At 41.0% G+C, this 15,211-nt stretch overlaps 2 protein-coding genes across 8 annotated transcripts in view; both read right to left on the reverse strand.

Moving 5' to 3' along the window:
- The window catches only part of LOC120799323 (disco-interacting protein 2 homolog C), a 221,060-nt gene that overhangs the window by 93,020 nt on the left and 112,829 nt on the right, over positions 1-15,211 (reverse strand). For 6 of the 7 annotated variants that reach the window (XM_040144416.1, XM_040144418.1, XM_040144415.1 and 3 more), the window contains exons 2-3: positions 9,915-9,986; positions 537-647 (exon numbers count right to left, since the gene is read on the reverse strand). In XM_040144416.1, the coding sequence (XP_040000350.1) occupies positions 537-647; positions 9,915-9,986 (183 nt within the window). Of the gene's footprint in view, positions 1-536; positions 648-9,914; positions 9,987-10,524; positions 10,624-15,211 lie in introns of those variants that run through there. The other variant, XM_040144419.1, reaches the window with a different exon arrangement.
- On the reverse strand, positions 5,192-6,865 carry LOC120799325 (tripartite motif-containing protein 16-like). The gene has a single exon (XM_040144421.1). It carries the CDS (start codon positions 6,863-6,865, stop codon positions 5,192-5,194), a length of 1,674 nt encoding a protein of 557 aa, XP_040000355.1.

Genomic DNA, 15,211 nt, shown 5'->3' on the forward strand with positions numbered 1-15,211 from the left:
GATCTTGTGGGAGATCTTGACGTATAAAATTGGTGGAGCGTCCCCCATTTAGTAGTATGTCTATGTCTATGTACTTATCTACATATAACATAAAACAACAACAACATGGGTGATATTAATATGATCATCATGTATTAAAGTATTAGAGAGTTATAGTGGAAATAAAAGCAGATTTCCTTACTGATATGTAAATTTATGCAGCAAAGACTTCCAAATTCTAATCACATCATCTTTATCGGAACAAATTGTGAAGTAAAATTAAAAAACTCTATCACGTGTTGCTTATCAGACAGAACCCACTATGCTAATGAAGTGATTAATGAAGCTAATTAACACAGTGATTAGCAAGTATTGCTATGCCAGTGTGCGATATATAACACGATTGGCAATATCACCTCTGTGTTCTGTGTCCTAAAAGTTAGTTCATCTGGTAGTAAGACATGTCTTCATGAAAGACTGACAGACCATACAGATGCAGCCATAAGGACAAAATGGCGGGACATAAAAAGTGAAGTGGTGTCGACCCTGCCTCTTACCTGATCGGTAGCGTTCGTCCCTGGAGCCAGAGGACCGCCGGCGGTGGTAGCGGGAGGACGAGGACGGGGTGACGGGTGTTCTCCTCTCCTGGCCCATGGACGGATCCATTCCTGGAACAGAGGGGTTCAGATATAGTCTTAATTCCTTAACGCCTTTTTCAAGTCCTTCTCTGTTTTTGCGTATTTTATAATGTTTTTGTGTATGAACTGTAAGTTTTCTGTGGGGAGAGGTGAAGGGGGCATGTGGACAGGAAACGATGGGAAGTTAGTTATAGTAGTTTGGCTGCTTGTCAACATGGTCAACGGTTGGAGCTGCAGCAGTGGCTGTGACACACAGTTCATGGAGGCTTTTAAGGTGCTCAAAAAACCCTTAGCGTCCAATTGCTGAAATTTACGTCAAAATTCGTACCCCTTCTCAGAATCATAACTCATTCAACACTGACATGATACACATATTGTGTTTTTAGATTCAGTGCGACTCACACTTGGAGAGGATTTAATTATCTCCAATGTCCATCGCAAATAAACACACAAAAACCCGCTTATAAATCTAAAAGAGGATGCTCTTTATTACTCCAGAACTTGCTTGAAAATCACCACGTTTTTTTTCTTCAGTATCAAAGTAACCCCGTGACAGTTGTCCACACATCCATGGGTGCACTACAAGGAGAAACTGCTATCAGCAAATTCTGCATACTTTTGATGGTGCCAAACTGCCGAATTGTAAACAAAAAAACAAAAAAAGGGTGGGGTTGGAGGTTAGACGGGTGCAGATGGCTGTTTTGTCTGATCTATGGCACAATAAAACAAAACCAAACAGCATGACTCAGCAAAAAATCTGGTACATGTGCTGCGCAGAGTCATCATCAAATTCTCTTCCTTCGGGGAAGTTAGGTTCTTACTGATTTCTTGGTTGTCGTTTGTTTGTTTGTTTGGCAGGAGAGCAAATAAAAAAGAGCAAACTATTCAAATCTAAAACATGAAATGAATGCATTCTTTTGATAATTCCCGATTCAATTCAATGTGACTTTTTGTTTTTTCCCGTAAGGGCCATCGAATGCAGAGGGTCAACACCCAGATCGACAGATATTCACACAGTAGATGGAGAAAAAAAAAACAAGAGAGAGGTACAGCGAGAGATGCAGGGAGATGTGTGAAACTGCAGCTGAGAGAGATACATAGACTCACGCAGAAAACAACCTCCCTACAGACCAATCAATAAGTCTGCTGATAATAACCAGCCTGTTACCGACAGCTCCGGCCACTCCAGAGCTTCTGATCAATGAGCATCTCTCCCGGCTTCACACTTCCACCCTCGTCTGTCTTCATTAGAGCTTTCAGCGTGGCTGAGAGTATCGCTGCTGCTCAGGAGAGAAGCTAAAAGTTGATTAACCGACCATATAACGACCACCAGCCAGCGCAGGAAAATATGAGGGGTCTGGGAAATACCTCGCTCGGTTGTTTCCCTCTGGGGAGTCTGTGTGGAAGCCTACTCGCCCCAGACGTGATACGACCTCTCTCTCTCTCACACACACACACACACACACACACACACACACACACACACACACACACACACACACGCACACGCACACACAGGTACACTGTGAAACCTGAAAAGAAATCAATGCAGTGCCTCTCGTTCATTCCCTTTCCATCAACCGCTGCCAATAGAAAGACACTATGTCCAATAAAGAACTGAGACGGATGGGGAGGACACCTACCAACAACACTTCAACACCTGCAGATTGTAGCTTCCAATGGTTTTCTGCGCTAAAAAAAAAAACAAGTGCTTTGGACTATATGCCCTGTTTAAAATAAATAAGAAGCAACTTTATTGCCATGGAGAAATAATAAGTAAGAGGACAAAAAATACTATAGCAGTACAAAAATTTATAACAATTCAATACATTACTGGACTAGAATTCAAATATATATACAACATGCATTATAAAATCTATACAGTAAGTAAAAAGGATATTTCAAAAAAGCAATCTAAAAAGATACTACACAGAACAGGATATAATAGCATGTGTTCATGTTCACATAATTAGTGCTTCATAAAACATTCATCATGGAAAAAATGTAAATAATACATTCAATTTATAGATGAAAAGAACAAATGTACAGAATGAGCAGATTTCCTTATAAATGTGCATGAAAAGAAATAACAGCTGAATCAAAAATGTGCATGATGAGAGATGCAATTAAAATTTTAAAAAGTTTTCCCAACAGCGTAAATATCTTGAAAACATGAAGACAAGAAATTTTATTTCCACTTTACAGACTCTCAGCTGCTCTTGGTGTATAATTTAAGGTTTGTGGTGTGTTCCCAGATCAAAGATGGTTAGGAAAAGCTGACAAAGGCCTGAATTAATCATTTAAAAAGTTCACACTTCATGGCTCAAAGCCTGCTCTGAATACGAGATAAACCGTGTAGCAGTGTTCTCAGAGGGAAAGTACCTTGGGGCTCACACTGACTTACTACAAACAAACAGAGTTGAAAACATGACAGCACTTGGAGCCATCTAACTCGTTCATTAGAAAGGTTTGAGCGCCTGGCAGTCTGCGTTGTCAAGGCTAACAAAGGGCTGAGTATCATTTGAAATTTTTCAATGCCAGTGCCGATGCAACATCTCAACTTTGGTACCGAAACAATTCTTTTATCAACATCATACTTTGAAGAATGTGAATCATGTTTTGTCACTTGAAAAAAATCAGCAAAACTTATCAGATCAAGTAGCCCCTACAATAACTTTGGCTAAATGAAACAGAACTGCTCAAAATTTGAAAATGTATTATTTAAATGCTGAAATGTCAGATAAAAGAATATGTAAATAAACATTTGATGATAACTTACTTACTGTACAAGTCAATATCGAGCCTTAATCATACACACCTGATCTGTCAGAAATACTGACAGTCGGCTGAAAACATCATGGAAAATGGGAGTGGCGTAGATGAACACTCCACCTTTCTGAAAATGAATCATTGCCAAAGTATTGGTGACAATGCCAACACTCCTGTGCCACCAAACACTGAGGTTTTAAGTTTTAGTGTGTTATGACACTATGTGGTTACATATCCACTACCACACAACCTTGCCTTCTCATTACGATATGAACTGCACCACAGTTTGCTTTGAACATACACTCAGTTGCCAGTTTGTTAGGAACACCTGGCTAAAACTAATGCAGTCCAATACAGCAGTTCTGCAAGAAATCCTACCTTCACGAAGGTTATAATCAAACACTTGTTTCCATTACTTTGTCCACCCATTTATATCAGTGTGGGTAGGCTAAATAACAGAAACAACTGTATGTATAATGCAATACAGTTCATACAGGACAAAACCCATATAAACACCTACACATCAACCTTTTGTATTACCACTGGATTATATTTATTATTCCAACTATTTGAAGATTTGGAACAGCCAACAGACAGTTTGCTTGTCATTACCGACAGGATCAAATGGCCTAAAATGTAAGCCATAACATTTTTGTAATGCTTTCTCGTGTTACCATGAGAAAGCATGGTACATGTGCGTAACCATGATGTTTTTCTTTTCTTTTTCCTGTTCGATATGAATGATGAGTCGCGAGTTTTAGTGCCAACTGACTGACAAATATTCGGTCACTGTGTGAAAGTGTCACTGATTCTGAATGTGAACTGCCAGTCAAAATCAAACCAGAATGTGGCGTGACATCCTTTACACAGTAGGATAAGTGAGGCTCAAAATGTTGATATTCAACTTACAAGAAAAGGCATAAAGTTAGACTCAAAAGTCAGTGAGGTGGTCGGATTAGCCTCTAAGTGTTAATGGCATATGGGTCCATAGAAATAAGTCTGTCACTTGGATTTGGGACTAAAATACAAGCAAAGTTCAAATGGAACAGTGCCGATTAATTATTTCCAATTTACTGTTTGTGCGAGGGAATCTTTTAGTCAGCACAGGAGGTCAGCAGAACATGCAAAAATCTGTATAATTGGATAAAAAACTTTCAAAATATAAATGAATAATGAAGAAATATTTACTGGGGTTTAAATGGAGTTTTTAATTTCAAGGAATTTCCAATAATTAGGACCAATTTTCATAGTTCTCTTTCAGGAAACATCTTGAAAATTATTCAGAAATAACAGACCCATAAAAAAAGTCTTACCCATGTAGACATCCTGAAACAAGCAGAAGGTAACAAAGAAAAAGACGTTTAAGTCTATCTGTTTGTGAAACTTAACAAATTTATATCACTCTACTTCAAAGGGAAATGCTGTCCCTTTCCCTCCGCTGTCTTTGAGTGGCTGTGGTGACTAGTTACCATGCAGAGTAAGGTTTTATAAACAAGACAAAATACATTAAGTTCATAAAATATCATACACTGTCTATCTCCCCAGCAGTAGGAGTGGTGAGACCTCCATCAATAATTACACAACAATGTTCAAAGCACTTACATAGCACTTACTTTCTTACATAGTTTACGTTTGCATACACATGCTATATTTGTGTGATGTATAATGGGAAGTTTTCTGCGATCATAAATTCGTCACAATACTTCCCACTATTTGGCTGATCTTTGAGATCTCTGATAACTCCACTGCACTACCACCAAAGCAAAGAACACTTCATACCCAACGGGCTCTTCAATAACTCCCGTCTATTTGAGCTTGCAAATCTCAGCGGTGGCTCCATTTGCAAGCCAAAGTCCAGCATAGAGAGGCTGAGTGAATGTGGTCTGGACTCTGTGGAGGAGAGTCATGGTTTCAGAGACGCTGTAGAAGGACAGAATACCTGCACTGTGGTCCAGGTACACTCCTACTCTGGAGGACCACGTGCCTGGGATGGAAGTTTTTACGTTGTTATGCCTGAATTCGTAGCTATTTTTGTAACAATCCAATGCCCAAGACTTGTCATTGTAACCAAAGACACATTCACCAAAGTCCCCAGCTCTGCTAATATCCTTGTATACGACTGCTATGAAAACTCCTTTCCCGCTCTTCTCCACCTCCCAGTAGCAACGTCCAGTCAGACCCTCTTTACTCAGGACCTGCCAGGAATATACAAACCTTTCTGGATGAATAGAATATTTCTGTTCTTCTGTCATGAATGCTGCTTTTCTGTTCCCCTTAGATATTGAGAGATGTTTGTTCGCAGTGTCTGGATCCAGTGTGATTTGGCATGCATAATGGAAGAAGTCATTTCTGGTCTTGGGTTCTGCTTGTGGATTTGATGGTAAAAAACCCACTTCACTTACTGACACTGAAATCTTTGCATATTCTTCACCAAGAACCTCCTGTATTTTATCTCTGGCCTCTGACAGAGCCACTGTAACCTTCTCAAAGTACCGCAGACCGCAGACTTTGACACATGGCGGGTCTGTAGATTCACCCAGATGTGACAATGAGGGATAGTTTAATAGAAAATGAGTGTGATCCTCTGAGCGTGAGAGCTTCTCCAGGTCGGCATCTTTCCTCTTCAGCTCAGCAATCTCCTGCTTCACCTTCTCCCGAACCTTTTTGTACTGACCAACTTCGGTCTTCTGCCGAGATTTAATTAGCTCCTTCACGTCAGACACCCTTTTTTCAATGGTATGAATCAGTTCGGTGAAGATCTTATCGGTGGTCCTCACTGCATTGTCTGTAGAGTGATTAATAGCATCTTCGTCCTGTTGTAGCACCTTCACCTCTTTCTCTCTGTCCTGGAGTCTCTGCTGGATTTGTTGTCGACTCAGCTCCAGCTCTCTCTGCCTCTCAGTCCTCTCTGCAGCAGTTGAGACTTTGTTATGGCCTTTATGGTCATCCTTGGAGCAGAGATAACAGATACACTGCTGATCAGTACGGCAGAACAACTTCATCACCTCTTGATGACGAGAGCAGATGTTCTCCTGGAGCTTGGCAGATGCTTCCACCAGCTTGTGTTTCTTTAGGGGACCTACATCATAGTGAGGCTGGAGGTGTTTCTCACAATAAGAAGCCACACATTGCAGACAGGATTTGAAGGCTCTCAGTTTTCTCTCAGTGCAGACATCACAGGTCACATCTTCAGGTCCAGCATAGCAGTGATCAGCAGGAGCGGCTTGGTGTCCAGTTTTCTTCAGCTCCTCCACTAAATCTGCTAACATGGTGTTTTTCACCAGGACAGGCCTCAGTGTGAAGGTCTGCCTACACTGAGGGCAGCTGTGGATCCCCCTATGATCCTCTGTTTCTAAGTGGTCCTTAATGCAGCTCATGCAGTAGCTGTGACCACAAGGAATAGTCACCGGATCATTGAGTAGATCTAGACAGATCGAGCAACAGAAATTTGCTCGATCAAGTCGAATCCCTTGTGCCATGTTACTCTCTGATCAGACCAGTTGTCTGATAACAAAGTGATTTTATCTGAACATATGAGAGAGGGAGGGCTTTGCAGGCTTTGCTTCATTCCAGAAAGAGGAGTGGCATTGGAGAGGAAGGCTTTGCTCTGTTCTTGTAAAGTCGGATAATTCAGGCTTCCTTATGGGAATAGTCAGAACAACGGTTGATTCAATCCAGAAAATTAAAAACATTTTTGTACAGACTCCATTAGATAGTCAAGTGTAGGTGTGTAACAATTAAAAGTGTTATTTCTAGCTTATAGGTTATATACAATTCGTTTTGGGTTGGTTGTAGTCAATTTCAGAATAAGGCTTCGGCAAGCCGGTTAGCACATGCCATAACCCAAGGAAACTTTAGCAAATGGACCAATCTATATTTACGTTCTTAGCAGTAGAGTTGCCCTTAGTACTAGAAGAACTCCAAAACCCAACCAACATATCCTGTGTGGAGAAGACTATGCCGGAGAACTCATGGCCAGAGTGATGGGGAAGCAAAGACCATCAGGTGGTCAAAAAAACGGTAGTGTAAGGTGCAAGTGTTAATAATATAATATAATAGCTCCCTTGAGATGCTGAAGACTCTGGATATTGTCTGGCTGCATGGCTGACATGCCTTTTCAGTAACTGCATAGAAGTCAGGGATTGTGCCCCTGGACTAGTGGATCTTATGTTCAAAAAAAGGAGTGAGGGTTTGCTCATTTTATCGGAGCAGGAAAGATTATGTTAGGGTGCCTGACAACAGAATCTAAGATTTTAATCACAGCTTCAAGGAGCAATGTAGGTTCAAACCGCAGGGGTAATGGGAGTTTCCCAAACAGTCTGTATTTGCTAGGTGGACTTGGGGAACACTTATGACTGTGATATCCCATTCAGACTGACACAGTAACATAGATCATACCCAAATTGGGGGTCTATCTGTATGGGTCAATATGCATATGAAGACCCCCCTTCCTCCTGACCATGGATGGATGATTGGCTTAGATGATGATTGCTTGATGTACTGTAGTTGCCACTTTAAGAGCTGTGCTTTATGTGAGCTTACTGTATATGGTGGGTTTTATATATAACACCTGTTGGCTGCAAGACATGTTTCCCATTGGGGAAAACGGTAAAATCAAACGCACATGTTTTTAAACGTTCTAAAGAAACCTACGGGTGACTTTACCATCACTAAATCCATGTTCTTCTAGACTATGACTAAAAACTGTACAATACATAACGTACTAATCAATAACTGCAATAAGTGGAAAGTTTTCCACTTTGTTTTTTTTGGCTGATGATGAGAGGACAGCGTGCTGGATCTCATGATACCAAAGTCCTTTCTCAGTAAACAAATCCTAATGTATAACATGAAACCATGTAAATCCGACTGACTACTACACTGATCACTGTGAATGAATCAAACTATGTCAGCTTGACTGTGCACTAAACAGTGCAGATTAACAGGGCGTAGAGCTTCAATACATCACAGCGAAGGAAATGGTGTCGCTGGTGGGTGTGCAAGTGTGTGTGTGTGTGTGTGTGTGTGTGTGTGTGTGTGTGTGTGTGTGTGTGTGTGTGTGTGTTCGTGACGGAGAGAAAGGGAGTATTGTGTTGTAAGTGTGTGAGAGAGGGTCTGAAAATGAGAAAAGGGGGTATTGTGTGTATGCATGTGCACAAATGTGTGTCACTGGTGCATGAGAATGCAAAAAAGGACTGAGAAAGATTGAGAAGTGTTGGGTTAGGATGCATGTATGTGTGTGTGTGTGTGTGTGTGTGTGTGTGCGCGTGTGCGTGTGCGTGTGCGTGTGCGTGCGTGTGTTTGTGTGCGTGTGAGTGTGTGTGCGTGTGTGCATGACAGACTGTCATCCAGCTCCCAATAGCAAACTTGGGACAACCCCCCACCGAGTGTAGAAGTGAATACCACACATTTTCTTCATCCCACACCCCTCATTCCTTTCCAAAATGCACTTCCTGACATTCCCCCACCCAAGAGGGGACACACACACACACACACACACACACACACTCACACACACACCAGTATTCCAGTAATAGCTTTGGCAGTGCCTATGTCTCTGCTTGTCTCCTGTAACGCTCCAGTCCAATCCTCAGCAGTCACTCGGATGCAGTGTGTTACCTGCTCTCCTCAACAAGTATTAATATAAAATTGACTTTTAGATCATTTGTTGTTGGACTCAGTAACATCCATCTGTGCTTTATTACCAAAAACAACTCAACTGGAGATGATTTATCGAATGTGCGAAGATCAGAATCCTTTAAGAAGAAAACCAAACCCTAATAGCGCATATTGGAAGTATGTAGTACAAAAACAACTGGGTTTTCTTGTAACATTGCAGTTTTAAACCCTGCAGCCCCTCAGTCAAACAAAGACCACTAACTGCTTCATAAGAGTATTTCTGTCCTCGTAAAACCAACAGTTAACATGCCCAAATTGTTCATAGTTTGGGCCTTTTGGTAAAGTTAAAAAAGTCTTTTCCACCGTGTGTTAAAAAGATGTCCAAGGGATGTCCCATTTTTAAAGCAGAGTGTTCAAACAAGAATTATCACTCTGGCCAGTGTTACGACATAAATAACACTGTGTAATGTGGCAAAACAATTGAGTGCCTGGCCGTAAATAAAGTCATTTCTCTTGACTCTATTTATTATTTTTGGGTCGTCTATTTGCAACCTTTTCGCATCATGCGTGCCAGAAAACTTTCACCTCTGAAGCTGATATTTACTGTAGGTGACGTATGCCACTGATGGTTTTTGAGCAATTTCTTCTTATTTTTATTTATTTGGTATAATTTTTTTATATTTCTAAACGTTGCTCTTATATACATTATATATACATATATACATATATACATACATATACATACATATACATACATATATATATATATATACCCATACATATACATACATATACACATACATATATATACACATACATATACATACACATACATACATACATATACATTCATATATATATATATATATGTATATAACACATGAAAAGGTGGAGAAAAGTCAGTTTTACCTGGTGCTTGAGGGAAGTATGCTCCAATCAGCTTGGATCGCTTCTTCTCATAGCCCTTCTGTGTGATGTCACCTGCCAGAGAGAGACAGAGCGAAACAGACATTTACTTTCCATATCCTGCAACCTATATACAATGGTACCCACAGGTAATACTGAGGCCCGCAGTCACAGTATAGAATAAAGCACGTACATCATTGGATATGCATGTTTTCAAATCAAGGTTATTTTTAACTGAGCATTTAAGGATTGGATCATTTTTATCTAAGGCTAGAAATTGTATGAAAAGATGCAAAAGACATTTAGTTTATTCCATAGGTGTTTTATCTGCAGGTAAAATTACCATACTCCAACAATTACCTGTTGAATCAATGGAAAACAAATGACAAAGAAGCAACAAGGTTGCACTAAGACGTCTGTATGCCCCTAAAAGCTGCAGCCCAATACATCAAAACACAAAACAGTGAAAAGCAGAAAGCTGTTTGACTTATCACATTATGCTCTGTCATTCTTTCCACTCAACCAAGAGCAGAAGGTGCAGTTTGGGTGCATGTTTGTGTGAGTGTGCGTGCATAAATGTGATCTCATAGTATTGCAGGTGCACTTAATTCACCTTTCACGGCGTGATGAACCACCTCGAAACTTGCTGACCGATCCCCCCGCGGGGAATTGATAAATCCGGACTACCTCAAGTACCATCGGCAGATCTCCATGCAGCGCAAAGCACATCTGAATCCAATCGCTCTTTTCTAAATGTTTCTTGGCGTCGTGTCTTAACCTCTGGGGAATACCAGACGGGAGGAGTTTGCCAAATTTCCAAAGAAAGTTCTCACAAAAGAGAGACAGAAAACCTTGGAAAATCACCCAACTTGTTCTCCATGTGAAGTAAGACAAACACTAGAAGTCACTGACAAATACTTTCTGGGTGACATCAGATAACAACTTTAGAGAGCAGAAAACAAAAGATAGAGGCATCACGCGCACTGCAGTTTTAAGAGCTTACAGTAGCAGCGGAGGTATTTTCTTTAGTGGCAAATGAAGAGAAAGACAAAAAAAAGGAATGTGGGTTGAGTATGAAGGTAGAGGACAGGCAGGGGGGGGTAATGCAGTTTGTAATGTGTTGAGTGGCGGCGATGGGGTTTTTCTGTGCGGATAAACTCTGTCAAACTGGTGATGAGACTCCAACTCCAACCAGTTTGGAACTGTTTGTCTGTTTCCCCGTCTGCTGCTGCAACAGTACGGCGGCTAACTGATAGGTTGGAGGAGGAGGAGGGGGAGGTAGGCAAGAAACAATGGAGGACAGGGAAGATGAGGAAAAGAAAATGTAAAGGGGGGGGGTGTAAGAGGAGAAGTGGTGGATGATGAGAACTGAGGGGGCGGAAAAATAAGGCTGAATCCATAGGTTGACTGGCCGGACTTGCAGACTGGGCCTTCGCTTGCACTTTGCCGCTTTTCTGCCGCCGCTTTTCTTAAAATGCGTTTTAGTGTCATCTTATAACTTTATTCAACACATTCCTACAATGTTAGATGGGAAATACTGTTCCTACATGATGCAAGTCACATCTCATAATACTTGTGTGTTTTATACATTTATAGGTCTTGTGTTTGTCTTGGGTTGGTGATTTAAAATATTAGGGCTCGTCCTTTCTATCAGCAGCATCTGGTTGGATTTAGCCCGTGAGGAGAGAGGAGGCTGGTGAAGTGCAGAGGGAGGAGGGAGGAGGAGGGAAGGGGACAGGAAAAAGGAAGAGGAGATGAAGAAGGGACAATGATTTTATAAATTTCAATTTTTTTCTGAGCACTAAATGAACTTTCTTTACTCTCTGATGCCCTTCTTACATGTGATAAGTGTAATTCTTTGAAAGCTGAACTTTAGCAGACCCAAACATAGTTTTCTCGACCGCTGATGTGCTGTCACACATAAAAACAAAATCAACTTTCTCACATATTTGATAACATTTAAAAAAATATATATATTTTTACAGAAACCTCACCGCACCTCTTTAAACCTGAGATTGATTTTTAATAAAGGCTGGATGTTTTGTTTTGTTTTCCACAATGGGTAGAAAAAATAATGTACAAAGAATAAATCTAAAGAAACTGAATGACAGTTAAGAGTACTTTTACAAATGTGGATCACATTTGCTTGAATACAAAGACCATTAGGGACAAACACCAACTATTCCTACATTGCAAAGTAAATAATAATTCTTACACAGTCAGAAATGTGTCTGACTCAAGGATGAGTAAAAAAAATTAAAGTTCAGAGTAAAATCAGAGTGAAGGGCTTTGCCTGACTCAAGAAGTGGGAAACGCATGAAACAAACCTGGGTGACGCTAAATCTGCAGCGGATTTGTCGAACATTGAAAAAGCTGTCTGCACGGCTGACTTGACAAATCCTTCTTAAACTCACAAAAATGTGACTAACTGGCTTGGATCAAGAAACCAACTGTGGGCACAGACGTCATCGGTGACGATGTCAGCAATATGTGACTGTGTGTGTGTGTGTGTGTATTTTTTGGTAGCGTGAAGGCAAGGCACATGGCAATAATTAGCATCTCTGGTGGGGGATCTAACTACCCCGCAGAGAGAAAGAGAAACTGGCAAATGCCTCATTTTGAAAAGACAAAAAACAGACTTTGAGGGGGGTTGAGACACATGGGATGAATAGAGGGAGGTCTGACTTTGTCGTCAAGATACTGACTTGTTGCGCTGAGAGACAGAAGGACAGGCAGACAGACACACACACACACACACACACACACTCTAAACTGCTAAACCACCTTGACTTAATTGGGATTTTATCAGGAAAGAAGAGTCAAAGTGGAATGAATTTGTCAGTCAGAGAGCTGATTCAGTTAGACACGGTAACAGCTCCGTGTTAGCAATCTCCATCCAATCTCCTCCAGTGAGACGCGCAGTCAGCCAGCCTGTCAGTCAGTCAATCAGTGAAAGGCAGCCAATCCGACGGTCGGGAGCGACTGTATGGAAGATACGCGCTGTCAAATTAGAGTGACTTTTTTTTTTTTTTTAAGTGCCTCAATTTGACCATTTTCTGACCAGCCTGCCACCTCTTGTTAACAAAGACAAATTATTTTTTAAAAAGTTCTTAAATGTACTAATGATAACTCAGATCCTATTTTCATAGATTTGGGCCCCATTTCCATTGGTTATGATCACAATGTACTCACCAAATTAATCCCAGAGGGCCGTGAACACAATTAAATCACCGCAAAAAAGTCTGACAGGTCAAGAAGTTGTAAACAAACCACGAAGAAAATGTTTTCTGTTGTCATGTGGGGTCACAAGTAGACATTGCTCCATTTTTAGGGTCCACAGGCCAAAAAAGTTAGAGGATCACTAATACAAACCATTTGGAGGTAAAACTGAAAGAGATCGTACCCAAAATACTGGTAAAAATCTACAGCTGCCAGTACTATTCTCATTAATCAACCCATCAACCCATTAACTGTTAAATCATTTAGTCTACAAAATATCATCACTGTGGAACACAAGTTCGCACGGGCCAAGGTAACATCTTCAGATTACTAGTTTTCATCAGCCAACAGTCCAAACAAAAACAAAACAAAAATTCAATTTAGAGTCATGCAAAACAGCTCCAGCAAATTGCTATCATGTTATTATCATACTGAATAATCATTATGGCTCTAAAATAATCCCTTGTGGTACTGGAAAACTGTGTGTGTACAACCACAGTCAGCACTAGTTGTTAAAAGTTGAAGCAGGCAGTCACCCGCAAACTTTGATAGATGTTTGCAACAAAAACTTTGGGTAATAATTTTGCTGTTTGTCTTCGTTTTCTCTTCCAAGTAAGTTTGGCTAACCTGGAGGCTTGTTCCCAACCTGTCTGATCGTCTGACTTCTCGTGTCTTTAGCCTCTTTTGAGCTAAATCAAGGTGTTGCCACATCTCAGATGTTTATTTGGTGAGTGCAATGTTATCACTACTGATAGCAACAGCGTATGAATCTACGGAAAAAAAAAAAAAAGGTCAAATTTTAATAAACTGGATTTGAGCTCTAAAGGAGCAAAAGAAATCCTCCTCCTTTCTTAGACCAAGGACAGGAATGAAGAGGCAGTTGATGAGGATGGAGGGATAAGGACCTATAAATAGAGACAGAGGAAGGATGGATGACTCAGGCTCTGCTATTCCTCTACAGCCCTGCTGCAAACTCTTTCCCCTCCATCCGACTGTCTGTTTCTTTCAGTAAAAAACTGTGTTCTGGATGACGTTGGCACAGGCCGTTAGAGACAGGTCGGGGTGAGTTGGTGATTTGGTGTAACATTGTGGAAAGGTTTCCTGTTCCTCCAACCACACATGCGTTTCGTATCAAAGTTATTCAGCTGGAGAGACTAAGAAGAAACCTTTGACTTGAAACTCCCTGAATCACCAACACAAAGTTACATTTTTTGTCGGTTTGACACAGACAGCAGATAACAGATTACAATTTGAAATACTGCTGGTTAGAAGTCCGAACCACTTGAAAACATGAGCTACAAAGGTCGACTTTTCAGATCAGAATCAGGTCTGTAAAAGCTAAGACAGACCTGGATACCTTAAGCTGCCAGCATCCCTCTTCAGTAGAGGTTAGGCACATGAACCAAGGAACCTCTGGCGACAAATTTTCAAAGTCAACCAGCTATACTTCATCACCGCTGTCACTGAATGAATGAGTGGATTTTGGAAGGGTGGGAGATCCCTGCTCTGGTGACTCAGAGCGCCATTGTCAGCTCAGCTATGATTCCCAGTATGTTACTTCATTGTTAAGCGCATATTAAAAGACAGCGAAAGCGACAGAAACAATTATAAGGTGATGACTCTGTCCAATATAAGAGACTGCTGAGCTTTTTAAAGGGCCAGTATGTAGGATTTAGGGGGGTCCATTGGCAGAAATGGAATTATAATATTCCTAGTTATGTTTTCATTAGTGTTTAATCACCTGAAACTAAGAATCATGTTTTCATTAGCTTAGAATGAGCCCGTCATATCAACATAGGGAGCAGGTCCTCTTCCACCAAGCCCACCATGTTGCACCACCATGTTCCTACGGTAGCCCAGAATGGACAAACCAAACACTGGCTCTGCGGAGGGCCTTTTGTGTTTTTCCACCTCCGTTCTTCAGAACTGCCTGTCGTGTGGCTGCATAGCTTAGCAGCGGAGAGCCTCGCCCAAAAGCGCCCCACCCCTTGGCCTCATCACGCTTGCCACTCACCGGTTGGTGGGGAAAGTCAAAGTCTGGCGATTGAAACTCGCTTCTCTAACCTCTAGTCCAAATCCAA

Source organism: Xiphias gladius, chromosome 14 (genome assembly GCF_016859285.1).
Source record: "Xiphias gladius isolate SHS-SW01 ecotype Sanya breed wild chromosome 14, ASM1685928v1, whole genome shotgun sequence".
Taxonomy (NCBI): Eukaryota; Metazoa; Chordata; class Actinopteri; order Istiophoriformes; family Xiphiidae; genus Xiphias; species Xiphias gladius.

Bases quoted from the DNA above. Each gene is read 5' to 3' on its own strand.
- LOC120799325 (XM_040144421.1), bottom strand. From the start codon at position 6,865: ATGGCACAAGGGATTCGACTTGATCGAGCAAATTTCTGTTGCTCGATC.